The sequence below is a fragment of the Miniopterus schreibersii genome (genome assembly GCF_964146895.1).
Source record: "Miniopterus schreibersii genome assembly, chromosome: 10".
In the NCBI taxonomy this organism is placed as follows: domain Eukaryota; kingdom Metazoa; phylum Chordata; class Mammalia; order Chiroptera; family Miniopteridae; genus Miniopterus; species Miniopterus schreibersii.
In genome coordinates, this window is record NC_138110.1 from 1,735,407 (window position 1) to 1,750,030 (window position 14,624).

General features: G+C 49.7%; 1 protein-coding gene across 1 annotated transcript in view; it reads left to right on the forward strand.

Annotated features, from left to right (window-relative positions):
• The window catches only part of TAF4 (TATA-box binding protein associated factor 4), a 54,831-nt gene extending 40,525 nt beyond the window's left edge, over positions 1-14,306 (forward strand). Inside the window, 3 exon segments of the mRNA XM_081149248.1 lie at positions 258-314; positions 902-1,021; positions 12,848-14,306. Coding sequence (XP_081005374.1) covers positions 258-314; positions 902-1,021; positions 12,848-13,015 — 345 coding nt within the window. The 3' untranslated portion in view covers positions 13,016-14,306.
• Positions 14,307-14,624: the final 318 nt, after the last annotated feature.

Here is a 14,624-nt window from a genome sequence, read left to right on the forward strand (position 1 = left end):
CCGGTCAGGCCCCTGAAGCTGGCAGATGTGCCAGAGACCCTATCTTAGTTTTTATGTCCAAATGGTATTTCTGAAGAATCATGTTTGTTTTTATTCATGACGTGCAACACAGAGTTTCATCTTTTGTCTTAAAGCATTTAAACCACTTGCCTCTTGTTATGATGTGGGGGGTGTCATTGCATGAATATAACACATTCGTCAGATGATGAACATTTAGGTCATAATTTGTCTTCCTTCTTTACCTCTCTGAAAAATAGTCTCGGTCCAGACAAGAGGATCCAGAACAGTTACGGCTGAAACAGAAGGCGAAAGAGGTGGGGGCTCTGTGGCCGGAAGGCCTCCTCTGCCACTGGGGGTCCTGCACGCACGCACCCGAATGTCACATGGGAGAGTGGGGCTAGAGCTGTGGCATTGCGTGTGGCGGCATTTCTGTAGCTACTGGAAGTGCTTGCCCAGGCGTTCTCCAGAGCAGACTGTGTCCCACTTCAGGTGTCGTCATAACTTCTCCCTGGGGGCATTCAGTCTCCATACTTTTAAAAAATATATATTTTTATTGGTTTTTTGGGGGGGGGGGAAGGGAGAGAGAAACTTTGATTGACTGCCTACTGGGATCGAGCCCACAACTTGGGTGTTTCCCGACTGGGAATTGAACCAGCGACCTCTTGGTACATGGGGTCGATGCTCAGCCACTGAGCCACACTGGTTGGGCCTGTACTTTTGAAATTTTTTCGTATGTTCTAAGCTTTCTATGGTGAGCGCATCTCGGTATATGCTTTCTGTTTCAAAGGAAGTCCAAACATTTTAACTTAGGAAATTTCTGCCAGCCCCTTGGTCTGTGTATCACTTTATGGTGAGCAGGAAGCATGCATGAGGTGACTGTCCTTGTTCCTCCTTCACGCAGATGCAGCAGCAGGAGCTGGCGCAGATGAGGCAGCGTGACGCCAACCTCACTGCGCTGGCCGCCATCGGGCCCCGTAAGAAGCGGAAAGTGGACTCCCCGGGACCGGGCTCGGGGACAGAGGTACAGCAGCATGTGGGGCTGGAGGGCTGGAGGGGACTTGAGGCCCCTGGTGGCTCACACACTTGGGTAGTCAGACTCATGGAGCGGGATGGTTCTCACCTGCTTGGTGGACACTTTACATTCAAATCGACTTATTTGTGAGCCTCACAGGAGCTGTGTTCTTTCCATAGGAAGTTTAATCACCAGGGTTTAATTTGGTGAGATTTAGAGGGCCTTTGAAAAGAACCTGAAAAGAACCTGAGAGATTGTAACTGTCAGGAAGAATGGCCTTCCCCGAGCAGTGATGGCGGTCAGCGTAGGCCAACGGTCATTCCCTACGAGGTGTTCTGTCCAAGCTTGTCCAGTCTCTTGCCTTGTTTGTTGGTATATCTTTATATGTAGTTAGAAACCCAACCTAAACATTGTTTTTGCTTTAAACTATCAGTTGATTTTGAACTAAATTACAGGAAGGGAGAATGTTGTCTCTGATTTGTTCCCACCCCTCTACCATTTCTGGTGCGCTCTGTCCCCTCCTCAAGGCCCTTCCCATCGGCAGCACTCACCTGGTTATTACAGTGCAGCTGGCTGGGTGGAGGCCTCACTCTTGATTACTGAAAATGGTTGTATTTCTCTCTCAGTTTTGAATAATGTTTTCCCTGAGTATAAAATCCTGGTTCGACAGTCTGTTTTTTTCCCCCCAACTCTTTTTTAATTTAAGATATAATTTCTCCTACATTCTCAAATAAGCCAAGCAAATCCAGGTATATATCATTTAATTTTATGGGACATCAGACTAAAAGGGACCTGTGAATGCAGGAATTAGCCATCCTTACGTTCCCCTCTATTCCTTAACCCCTCTATTTTACCACTGATGCTCCCTCCTTCCTGTCCTAATGCTGTGTTTCTTGTCCCAGTCACAGAGGAGAAGGGAGGCTAGATGGTGTGCTTTGCCGAATCCCAAACTCCTGCTCTTAAACCTGGTAAACAGCCGCGGCTGTGCATCGTCTGCTGCTTCCCACTGGTTCTCCACTGTCTCCGGGCCCCAGCGGACGGGATTACAGATTAAGTTTTCTCCCTGTTCCCAGTGTGTCTCACTTCTCTGCCTGTTTCTGAGATGATCATTTTCATTTTTAGAAGTTTGTGTTGTGTTTATACTTGGTTCTATTGATACGTAACCTTTGTGGGGCTCTTGGATCTCTGGGAGAGCATTTTTCCTCAGATGTGGAATATTTTGGCTTTTATTCCTTCAAAATTCTTTTCTGTCCAGTCTTACTTTTTTCTACCGGACTCCCAGTTGCACATACATGCCACATTTTTTCAGACTGGGTAATTTCTACTGCTTGATCCTCAAGTTCCCTGACCACATTTTCAGGCAGGTGCTCAGCCCCTTCGGTGCAGTTTCCATTTGCTAGTGCATTCTGACGGTATAGGATTTTCACTTAGGTTTCTCTGGTTTCTAATTCTTTGCAGAGATCCCCATCTGCCCCGTGTTGAAACCATATTTTCCCATTATTCTTTGAACCTGTCTGTGAAAACTGCCAAATGTCTTTGTCAAGCCCAACACCTGGGCTGTCTCAGGCTCATCTCAGGCTCAGCCCCGCCCCCCAACTGTGGGTCACACTTGGAGTGTTGATGGGATGCTGGCTATCGTCATGATGGCTGAGTGACTCGGTTTAATCTTCCTCTGGAATGTGGATGTCATTCGTGTTGCAGCAGGCAGTTCTGCTGCAAGGCCTGCTTGTCACTTTGGTGTTAGTAAGCGTCTGTATGAAGCTCTCGGCGTCTCTGAAGCCCTTCTACCTAGCAAGCTCAACTGCAAACTCCGCCTTCCCTGGCCAGGTTGGTTTTAGTCTTGTTAGGGTGAGTCTTACTCTAGGGAGTGGTCCTTCCTCCTGGATGCCAGGAGTGTGGCCTCGGTCTCCCGCCAGGCAGGAGAACGTGTTTGCCCACTGTGGGCGTGACGCACTCAGCTCTTCCGTCGTCTGCGCTCAGCTCAGCAAGTGGCTATGTGAGATGCTGAGGACTAGTCTATAGATGACGTCTGCTTAGTCGTCTTGCGTTTTTGAATCTCACTCTCCTGGACTTTGTGGGCATAGTCCCTGGGGGCCACCACTCCCCAAATTCTCACATCCTGATAGTTTTGACAGAATAAAATCCTTGGCTCACATTTCTTCCCTTGAGAACCTTACATGTGTTGCTCCAAATGCTGTGTCCCGGGAGAGGCGTTGCTGCCAGTCTGATGCTGCTGCATCTCTGTCACAGGTTGTGTCCTTTTTGCCCAAAGATGCCCAGAGAATTCTTTCCTCTGCGGCCTTCGCTCGTCTGGAGTTGGCCACTCCGGCCAGCTCCTCGGACGGAGCCCGCGCGTCTCCCAGCGCGCAGCGCCGGGCCCTGCTTCCCTCAGCGACGGGTTCGAACGATTCCCTCTTCAGAGACTCCCGTTGCCCTGTTGTATCTGCTCTGCCTGAATTCTTTTAATCGCTCTTTTTTTAAAAACTGACACTTCCGTTCTTTCCACCGCAGTAATTTCTTAAGAGATTGTTTTCGTGCTGCTTTGCTCGTGTGCTCCTTCATCTCTCAGATGAAACTTCACTTCTGATTTCTGTCTCTTGGCTTTGTCGCCGCGTCCCTAAGTTTGTCAGTTCTGATTTTCTGTTCTTTCATGCCTTTTGTTATTTCCTGAATGTCTTTAGCTTGTTGTGAGTGAGCATGGTACAGTTTCCCTCTGTTTTTGTCGTCTGTAGGGATGTTGCTTTGCTCCTAATTCTCTTTTCCTCTAGTGCACGGATGGGAAATGTCCAGCCCTCGGGCCGTGTATGGCCAGAGAAGTCATCTGGTCTGGCCCTGCCCCGGCAACCACAGGCGGGACTCGAAATTCAGTAAATCTAGGAGCTTTTTTATTATTATTTTATTTTATTATTTTATTTTATTTTTTAATATATCTTTATTGATTTCAGAGAGAGGAAAGGAGAGAGGGAGAGAGAGACAGAAACATCAATGATGAGAGAGTCATTGATCGAGCCCGCAACCCCTGGCATGTGCCCTGACCGGGAATCAAACCCCGATCGCTCAACCGCAGAGCCACGCCCAGCCAGGCCTAGGAGCTTTTTTAATAGCTAATTTTTAACTTGACAATTTTGTATGGCTGGAGAGTGATGTTATAAATATCCAAATGGCCCTTGGCAGAAAAAAGGTTCCCCAGCTGTGCTCTAGAGTCTTGTATGGGACTTGACTCTGATGTGTTTCAGTTGCTCACTTTCGTGAATTTGTTTTCTTGAACTTTTAAGAAGCAGTGTGGTCTGAGGGAGGTTTGTGACTTGATTGGGCTCCTCATATAGTGTTTACATGGTGATACAAGAGTGGATGCTTGAGTTCTGAGAGTCCATGGCTTGGCCCCCTGCCCTATTGATCTCCACCTTTCTCTGTCCCTGCTGTCTCCTCCTGCTGGACTTGAATCCCTGACTGGGAGCTCTGGCCAGTCCTGTGACCGTCCCCAGTGCTGGGCTCCCAGGTTAGCTCTTGCTCGCAAATGAGCCGCGCTCTTCCAGTGAAGGGCTGCCGTTTCCTGGGCTGCAGGCTGGCTGTGCGGGCTGCCTTTCTCCGACTACCCCACATGGCTTTGGCTGCAGTGGCTCACCTCCACGGGCTTTGTTCCCAAGACTGTTGCTGGTTTTGGTGTTGCTACCTGGTTGCTCTGGGTTTTATATGGGCCTTTGACAAGATCCTAAAAATGCTGTCCCTGCTACCATCTCCCCCAGATATGCTGATGAACTTGTTTCAAAATGTTTTTACTTGAAAATAGTTTCAAACCCACAGAGTAACTGTAGTACTAGTACAGAGAACTGCGTTTGGATTCTCCATTCTGAGCACTTCATCACGTTTTGCCCTGCACTCTGCCCCCAGCGCCCCTGTGTGTAATGGTGTAGTACACATACAGTATTTAAACTGACGGGTGGGCAGTAGGGTTACAGTTGTGAGTACATGAAACACAGAGTTAATTCTTGTATCATTACTAATTATTACATTGTTTTCCATATGTACACACACACACAGTGCCTCTGACATGCTGACACTGTCACACACATGCACTGCTGCTGAATAGCCAATCCTGTCATCGGGAAATCAGCATGGATCCGGCCACCGACCAGTCCTCGGACAAGTCACACCTCACCCACTGTCCTGGCGGCGTCTCTTTTCTCTTCAGTCCAGTTCATGTGCCTCGTTAGTCTCTCGAATGTCCCTATTTTGGGCAGGGTTAGAGGTCAGGCCTTGGGCTCAGATTGCTGGTGCTCTGCTCTGGTCATCAGGCAGGAGGCTCCCTTGTTGACCTCTGCATCCTGGTGACCTTGACAATATCACCTGGTTCAGCTGGCACCTGCCAGGTCACTCCTGTGCAGTCATTCTGCGCCCTCAGAGCCACCTCTACTTAGGAGGCGTTGCAGGGCTGCGCAGGTCTTCTTCCCCACCAGACCCCCAGCCTCAGATCCGCACACCTGCCACCTGCATGCGGAGACCACAGGGTGCTACACTGGGATGCCTGTCGTCACACCTCCTCCATCAGGAGCCGCCTCCTTGAAGGGCTTTGCCTTCCCCCTTAGCCCTTCATCCGACTCCTTCACCAGTGCCGGGACTGGTGGCTTCCTGTGCTCTCAGTGGGTGGTAATCAGTCGTCCTTGTCTCGAGGTGGTCAGTGGGCGCTGCTTCAGGCTGCTTTCTACATCCTTTTGAAACGGCGTCTCCTTCCTCAAGCGTCCCATTCCAGCTGGTGGGAGGGCGCCTGCCCGCCCCGCCCGCAGCTGCTCCAGAGCCCTGGTTCCTTTCAGTGCAGGTGCCCATGCGTGCGTGTGTGTGCATGTATATGCGTGAGTGCGTGTGCGCACGTGTGTGCTGCGTGTCCTGGGTGTGCGTGCGTGTGCACCCCTTTTTGGATCTAAAGCAAGTTCTATGTTAATGTGAGACCTGGGTTGGGTCCGGCTGCTGTCCTCAGTGCACATGGTGTTTTGCTCAGTGTAACCAATTCCAACCACATTGGCGGGAGGAGGGGAAGGCAGATTCCCGGGAAAGGCATGTTGGTAACTTTTCACATAGGTGGTGAGATACCCAGAAAACCTCTAAGGACAGACCAGGAGCTTCCATGCGTGGGGGGTGTGGAACATCATGAGGATGGGGAGCCAGATGAGGCAGTGGGAAGCTTGTCACCAATGATAGCAGTAGGGGTCCCACACAGTGTTGTCTTTGCCGTTTAAACTCAGGGATGTGTGTGTGCATGTATGTGTGTGAGTCCAGAATTGTCTGCCTCTCCATCAGAGATGATGCTTAGTTTCTCGTCTTTTTATTCCTGAGTTTAGGATTATTTCCTCAGGGTATGTCTTTTTTAAAAAAACAGTCTTTTTATTTTGAACTAATTTTATACACAGAGAAAAGTTGCAAAAACTTTGGAGGGTTTCCGTATGTCCGTCACCCAGCATTCCCCAATGCGTATCATTGGTATGATACTGTTCACTGAAGGCTTTATTTCATTTTGTTTTTCAGAATTTAATTTTTTAAATAAACTTTTTTTAGGGCAGTTTTAGGTTCACAGCAAAATTGAGAGGAAAGTATAGAGAGTCCCTTGTACCCCCTGCCACCCCTACCTACCACAGCCCACCCGATGGTGCATTTGTTACCGTAAGCGAACCTGCATCGACGACATCATTCCAGAGCCCACAGGTTACACGGGTTGCTCTCGGTGTTGCACGTTCTGTGGGTCTGGACAAATGTGTAATGACATGTCCACCGCGACAGCGTCACGCAGAGCAGTCCCGCTGCCCCGAGCCCTCTGTGCCCCACCTGTTCAATCTCCTCCCAGCCCCTCAGCACCACTGATCTGTCTGCTGTCTCCACAGCGTCGCCTTTTCCGGAATGTCACATGGTTGGAGCCACACAGTGTGTCCCCTTCCAGATGGGCTTGTTTCACTTAGTCATATGCATGTGAGGTTCCTCCACATCTTTTCATGACTTTACAGCTCATTTCTTTTTAGTGCTGAGTAATATTTCACTGTCTGGATGGACCGCAGTTCATCCATCCACCTACTGAAGGATGTCTTGGCTGCTTCCAGTCCTGTCAATTATGAACAAAGCTGCTGTCAATGTCTGTGTGCAGGATTCTGTGTGGACATCAGCTTTTAGCTCCTTTGGGTAAATACCAGGGAGCATGACAGCTGGATCCTGAGTCTGTTTACTTTTGTGAGAAACCACCAAGCTGTCTTCCAAAGTGGCCGCACCGTCTGCGTTCCCACCAGCAGTGACCGAGCCTTCCCGCTGCTCCGCGGCCTCGCCAGCACTTGGTGTTGTCAGCGCTCTGGATTGTGGCCGTTCTGATAGGTGCGCAGTGGAGTCTCATTGTTGTTTAATTTGCATTTGCCTGATGACATGGGATGTGGAGCGTCTTTGCATTTGCTGATTTGCCACCTGTGCATCTTTGGTGAGGGGTCTGTGAGGGCCTTGTCCCATTTTTAAATCTGGTGGTTTCTCTTTTTTTTTTTACTTTTTAATTTTTAAATATATATATTTAAATATGTCTTTATTGTTTTCAGAGAGAGGAAGGGAGAGGAGGAGAGAGAGAGAGAAACATCAACGATGAGAGAGTCATTGATCTGGGGATCGAGCCCGCAACTCAGACGTTGTGCCCTGACTGGGAATCGAACCCCTATTTCCTGGATCCTAGGTCGATGCTCAGCCTCTAAGCCATGCCGGCTGGGCAAAATCTGGTTGTTTTCTTATTGAGGTGTCAGGATTCTTTGTATATTGTGGATAACAGTTCTTTATCAGACATATCTTTTGCAACTTTTACTCAGGATTTGATATTTTGCTGTTTCCACCAATGTCCTGTCCTGCTGCAGGCTCTTGTCCAGGATCCCTCGGGGTGTTTGCTCATCACAGCTCCTTGGTCTCTTCCCGTCCAAGACAGTCCTCAGTCTTTCCTGTCCTTTCTGATCATGCCACTTTTGAATAGTGCGGGTGGTTATTTGGTAAAGTCCCTTAATTTGAGCTGATCTTATGCTTCCTCGTGGTTAAACTCAGGTCATACAGTTTTGCTGGACAGTCACAACAGTGATCCTGTGTCGTCCTCAAGGCGTCACAGTGGGAGACCCCCGTGCTGGTCATAACTGCACATGCTTCACGTGGGGCCTGCGGGGACTTGCTGTGAAGTTCCTGCATTCCCTTTGAGATGGGTGGCTGGTGAGCGACATAGGGACTGCACTGCTGTCCTGGGTCTTGTCATCCGTTCGCTCACTAGTGTCTGCATGGTTTCAGTGCCAGGGTCGCCTGCGTCGGCTGTTGCTGTGATGTTTGCCTGGTGCTCCCACCTGCCTACTCGTGGAGAGTGGGTTTATTCCGTCAGCGATGATCTGTTACTACCATCTGTTTGTTTTATGCTCAGATGGTCTGGCTTTGGTCATTTCAGCCTCCTTCAGGTTGGCTCACCTTTTAATGATTCTTCCCTTTCTCACACTGCAGGCTGTTTCAGGCTTATCTTATACTTTTCCTGCCATAACTAGGGGATCAGCCATTTCTCTGAGAAGCCCTGGTTCCTTTTGTTGGAGAGTCATGTTTGGGGACCAGGGTCTGGGCCCCGGTGAGCTCCTGCTTCCGGCCCCCGTGGGCTCCGCATGCACACTCATCTGTTGTATCGTTTTGTTCATGCCCATGTGTACCTGTGCTAAGCACAGTGGGTTTATACTTGCACCTCAGGCTCTTCCCAGCCACCCCTCCTTCCTCTGTGGGAACTCGGTTCTTGTCATGCAATGGGCTAACTGGCTTGTTCAGCCCTAATGGATAGCTGAAGGGGTTCAGAGGCACTGAGCCCCGTGGGAAGGAGGTGCGCCATTGAGAGTGTACGTTCTGGCTGTCCTGTTTATATTTAGTTTTACAGGGTCAGGCCCAGCCCTCCTCCTGGAGTTGCTTAGGTGGGCTTGCCCCTTCAGGGTGGCTGTCCCCATTTGAGTGCAGTGATGTGCTGTTGTATGCTGTGGGGACTCCCACATCTGGGCTGATCTTCATGGCTTGTTTTGGGGTGAAGCTTTGCTGTGGTCTGACAGAGCTGTACACATGCAGGTGCTGCCCCCCCCATTTCTGCTCAGCACCCTGTGTGTTATGGGAGCCCCTTTCCCTTCCCCTTCCCCTTCCCCATTGGCAGTTGTATTCTGGGGGTCACCTCTGCACTTAAACCTTTTCCGAGCGCCTATTCCCCTGGTTTCCATGTCACTGTTGACTCCTCAGCTGGCTTGTTGGGTCACCTGCTGGCTGTCAGTCAGTCAGTCAATGAGCTCGCCCTCTATCCCGTTTCCTCCCCTTCTCTTCTGTGTCACATCAGTTCCCCTTGTCACAGCGCAGGATGTTTGTCACTCGTCCTCCCGCCTTGTCCTTTCTTTGGTGTTGCTGAACATTCTCGTGTCCAGGTGCTCGTCTCTGCCCGTCTGTGCTGTGGTGTCTGTCTCGTCTAGATGGCACCTGTCCAGTGGCAGAGCCTTCATGCAGCCTTGGGGCAGTCCCCACGTCATAGGATGAGACTGGATCACTTTGGCCTGAGGTGGAGCCCAGGCGGTGGACCGGAACGCCTGACGCGTGCCTCCTGTCAGGGTTCAGTGCGGGTCTGTGGCTGTCCGGCTTCGTATGCTGGTTGTGAGAAGCCTGATGCCAGGGTAACTCTTGTCTGCAGAGTTTGTGTTCTCTTTTTGACCAGAGGGCTGAGTGTTGTCTTTGAAACGAAGTGTTAGGAGGTTCTATCAGAGTTGGCTTTCACGGTTTAGTTTTCCCAGGGCCCTTTCAGTGTGTGGATTTTGTTCTTTGTTTCTGGAAGGCTTTCTTGGACTGCAGTCTCAGTCCTAGTTCTGACCTGCTGTCCTCGTCGCCAGGGCACGGGTGAGCTCTGTGTGTCTTCCATTTGCACTGTCCCCTTTCCTGACCCTTCCCATTCCTCACCTCGGCTCCTTTCCTCCTTCCTAGTTTTGAGTTAGCTCTCCCCTGGGCAAGGGCAGATGCCTCGGTTGCAGGCTCGATCCCTGGCCCAGGTGAATGCTTGCAATGAATTTATTCATTTCTGAGCTATTTTTGTCTTCTCTTTCTAGTTCTTGTGTTCAATGAACTCATTTCCTTCTGTTTTTAAATTTCTTTCTTTCCTGATTTTTGAGTTTTGGATTCAAGATGATTTTCCCATTTTCAAATGTTTGTGTACATACTTTCTTATTGTTGAAAGTGCCCTCTTACAGTTTCCTTCTCTTTCCAGACCCCATCTCTTGGTGCTGGTGTGGCATTTTGTGTTCTGATTTTTTGCATTGGTTCTTCATGGCCTTGCTAATCTCGGATTCGGTGTTTTACAAGGTGAATGGGCTGATAGCGCCCTCTTCTGGCAGCATTGCAAAGTTGGAGTAGCTTGGCAGGTTTTTTGTTCAATTAGGCTATGAGAAGGGGTCACGTGTCCTCTCACATCCTTGTCTTGCAGGACCTTAACCTGTCCTCGCTCACCCACAGTCTCTGAGCCCCCCCCCTTCACTCTCGCACACTTGGGACATGTCCAGGGTCGTTACTTCTACCCCAGTGTTTGCAGAATGGAGCAGAACTGCCCCTGCCCTCCCTCGGGGTTCTCTGTTACCTTAGGTCCCTGTGGGTCCTTCGGCTGCGGTGGGCAGAGCTATCCTTCCTCCTGGGGCCTCTTCCTCAGGCCTCCTCCACCCCCCAAGACTGGACCCTCCTCCGGAGCCAGAATGCTGCAATATGACAGTGAACACCTGCCCTCTGGGGGGAGAAATGGAAAAATAGCACTCACCCCATGTCATTAGAAGAACTTTGGGCACCAGGTAGGATACTTCTGAGCATAGGTTATTAAAATTCTATTTTATTTTTTAATTCTCACCCGAGGATTTTTTTTTTCCATTGCTTTTCAGAGAGAGTGGGGGGGGGGGGGGAGAGAAACATCAGTGTGAGAGAGATACGTCAATTGGTTGCTTCCTGAATGTGCCCCAACCTGGGCCAGGGATCAAGTCTGCAACCGAGGTACGTGCCCTTGGCCAGAATTGAACCCAGGACCCTTCAGTCTGCTAGCCAACGCTCTAATCACTGAGCCAAACCGGCCAGGATGAGCACAGGATTTTTATAAAAGTCACAGAACTGTGAGAAATGCTGCTTTCCTCTGTTGGTTGACCTTCAGAGCCCAGGCTGGGAGGCGCCTGGCCGCTTTCATGGGTGCCCTGTGGACGGGTGCCCAACAGAATTTTTTTGCAACAGTTTCAATTTCAAAAATATATTCCATTAAAATATATATTTTTAAAAAGATATATAATTGATTTATCACATTCTGTTAGTTTCAGACGCACAGTGACTTGCTGTCTCTGTGCATTACAAGGGTCCCTGTGATGAGATGGCACCAAGCAAAGATGCTGCGACGTTGACCACACCCCTGGATGCTCTCATTCCATACGGGCTCTCGGTTCCTAGTTGCCTTCACCCGTCTCTCTTTCTGTTTCATTTGTTCATTTGTTTTGTTCTTTAGAAGATACTGTCCGTCTCGATCTCTCTCGTATACCTTTAAATTTATGCTCAGCGAGGGCCTCCCCCGTCCCTTTTCGGCTGCTGAGCTGTTCTGATAGGAACATAAATGTGGTTCAGGTTGAGAGTGGGTGTCAGACACCTAGTCCGAGATGTAGGGGTGCCTTTGTTATCTGATGTACTCCTGCCTCTGAGCCCAGGCCAGTGTGGCTAAATCGACGCTGCAGGTGGGCGGAGGCCATCATCCAGGGCCCCCCCAACTGTCCTGCCTGAAACGGGCCTCCGCTCCTGCCTGTGGCTCTCCTCAGGCTATTTCCTCCTCTAAGCTGCTGCTTTCAGTGTGGCCTTTTCAGGGGCCCAGAGCTACTGGGCAATTTATGGGTAGAAGATGCGCCTGAGACGCTGGGACCACCAGGGCGGGGGGGCGTGGGCGCAGGTGGGGGACCAGGCGCGGCCCCACCTGCCACCTGCCACCTGCCTCAGGCAGCTTCGTTCTGCCCTCACCTTAAGCCTGGAGGAAATGCGTGAAAACGCCAGGGTGGTTTGCACTTGAAACACACACAAGCGGCTTTCATCATCAGACACAGACACTCAGGTTTCAGTCCAATTGGAAACCCAAGAGCTGCGCAGTGGGAGTTGTGTGGCTTGTACCCAGAGTGTGCAATGGAGACGGTGACGTGCTGAGACCATGGATGCTGCTGCTGAGGGATCCCCCCCAGACTCCGTCTCCACAAGCGCCAGAGACTCAGACCCATGCTGGATGTCGGGTGCAGGCTGCATCCCGTTCAGATCAGCAGGGAGTCCCCCCCTAGTGGTGACCACGGAGTGCTGTGGCCCAGCCAGCTGACCACCGGCCTGTTTGGTTCCTGAATTAGACCTTGTGGCATCGGGAGTGTGCCTTTGTCAGAGAAGTGGGGATGATAGGCTGGCCCCAGGCATCTGCCCCACCTGAGCCCCTTGGGCAGGAGCCACTATCTCTTCCCTCCTCAGACCACAGGGGCCAGAGCCTAAGCTCAGTAGGGAGTCATGGGGTCAGTGTTCTGGAGTCTGTGCCCGGAGAGCGCAGCCCTGCAGGTCAGGTCCGTGTGGGTTTGTGCCCCTGCCTTACCCCTCCCTGTGGGGACTCATAAAGCACTTCAGCTCAAGGAGTGGGCCTGTGGGGCAGGGCCGTCCCCAGCCTGGCTTCCTCCACAGGCAGTTCCTTGGGACACTGAGGGAGAATCGAGGCTCCCTTACCTGGCCCTGCCCTTTCTTCCACCCTGAGTCCTGCCCCCCCCCTCCGTGCACCACTAACTTGACTGTCTTCTCCTTTGTCACTAGGGGTCGGGCCCGGGCTCTGCGGTCCCTGGCGGCTCCGGCGTGGGAACCCCCAGACAGTTCACACGACAAAGGATCACACGGGTCAACCTCAGGGACCTCATATTCTGTTTAGAAAATGAACGGGAGACTAGCCATTCACTGCTGCTCTACAAAGCGTTCCTTAAGTAGCAGGGGCGGCATCTCCGCGGAGACGCCTGGGGACGTTTTTTATGTATTTGCAGATTACGCCTTTTTGTAACAAGCAAATGGGATATTGTTTAAAAAACAGCCACCTCTTTGCAATGGAACCGTTTTATATTCCTGTTTCTAAGTCAACTCTTCAGTCCGGAAGAAAACAAGTTTCTGTAACAGAGAAAACAGAGGCCTGTGGGCTCTCTTAATGGACAATTAAATCCTAACTCATTTTCGATTGAGTGGCCTTCTTGCCAAACAAGCCATATATAAAAACTGACGGACTCGTTTAGCAAATAATTAGCTGCCCTCTCACCTCCTAGCGGGTTTCACATTATTTGTGCATTGGGTTTTAGTTCAACCCCACTTACTGCGTAGGTGTGTGTCTGCAAGCCAATGACCTCATTTCATTTATTTTATTTTTGTATCAGTCAGTTGGCAAAGCAAACTGATTTTTAGACTATTTATCCCCCCTCCCTCTTTGTTCAGCACTCTCGAGGAACACGACCCACCCACGGCCTCCGGGCTGTCACTCTCCTGCCTCTCGGAGCTGGCCCTGGCGGCTCCTGGATGTGTGGTCGGCATCTGTACAAATGCATTTTATTTGCTATAGTTTGTAAAGCTGTAAAGTTAAAAGAAATGAAAACCTTTTCAGCATAAATATATTTTACTTGCACTGTGTTTTTTAGCTAAAAGTGAAAACTTAGATGAAATAAAATCAGAGTTGAGAAGAATCATCAAAAGACTGTTTCTCAGTGTGAATCAAGTGTTGAAAAATGGTTGGTGTATTTTGTCAGTAATTGTACATAATTTTGGCACATAACATGAAATGCCTATGTAAACTATAATTATTTTGCTAAGAGACTGTATGCGAGCTGTGGGCCCACTTTACAGATGTCCAGAGCAAAGCCCCTTCTTTGTACCTATTTTTTTATTACAAATATACTAATTGGTTCTTTATATTTTCAGAGGTTATTGTATTAAATTGTCTATTGATAGTACTTTTATGACTGTAAATACTTGGGCTTTCTCCGTGGGAACCTCACGGTAGACTCCAATTTGCGCGAGTGTGAGCTGATCAGTATTTTTTACCGACACCTGAGAACTGTTACACCTTTTATTTTGTCTTTTAGGAAATCCCCGTCTTTCCATTTTTTCATGTAAATTTTGCACAGTTACTTGTTCATATGTAAATATTTTACTTTCAGAAAATGAAGTTTTTAATTGCTATTGTTTTATATAGGGTTGAAAGAAAATTAACTCCTTTATTAAAAACAAATTTATCTGTATTTGTTTTGCCTATTTTTCCCAGTGTTCCAGTTTTAGACTCCACCACCAGAGACTCCCCTCTGGTTCTGCTGAGGGGCTTATTTATGAACTACTTGTTAGAATCAGTATCTAAAACCCAGTGACCCTCCAAGGACAGGACGCAGGCACTGCAGAGTAAGGCCTGGCCTGTGGCTGGTCTAGGTGGTGCTGAGCTCACACCTCAAGTGGGCTCTCAGTCTCAGCCACCTCCCCCGACACAGATGGACCTGTGCTGTGAGGATGCAGGGGCTCCTGTCCCTGCAGATGAGCTGGGGCACAGCTGGGTGAGGCTAGGTTA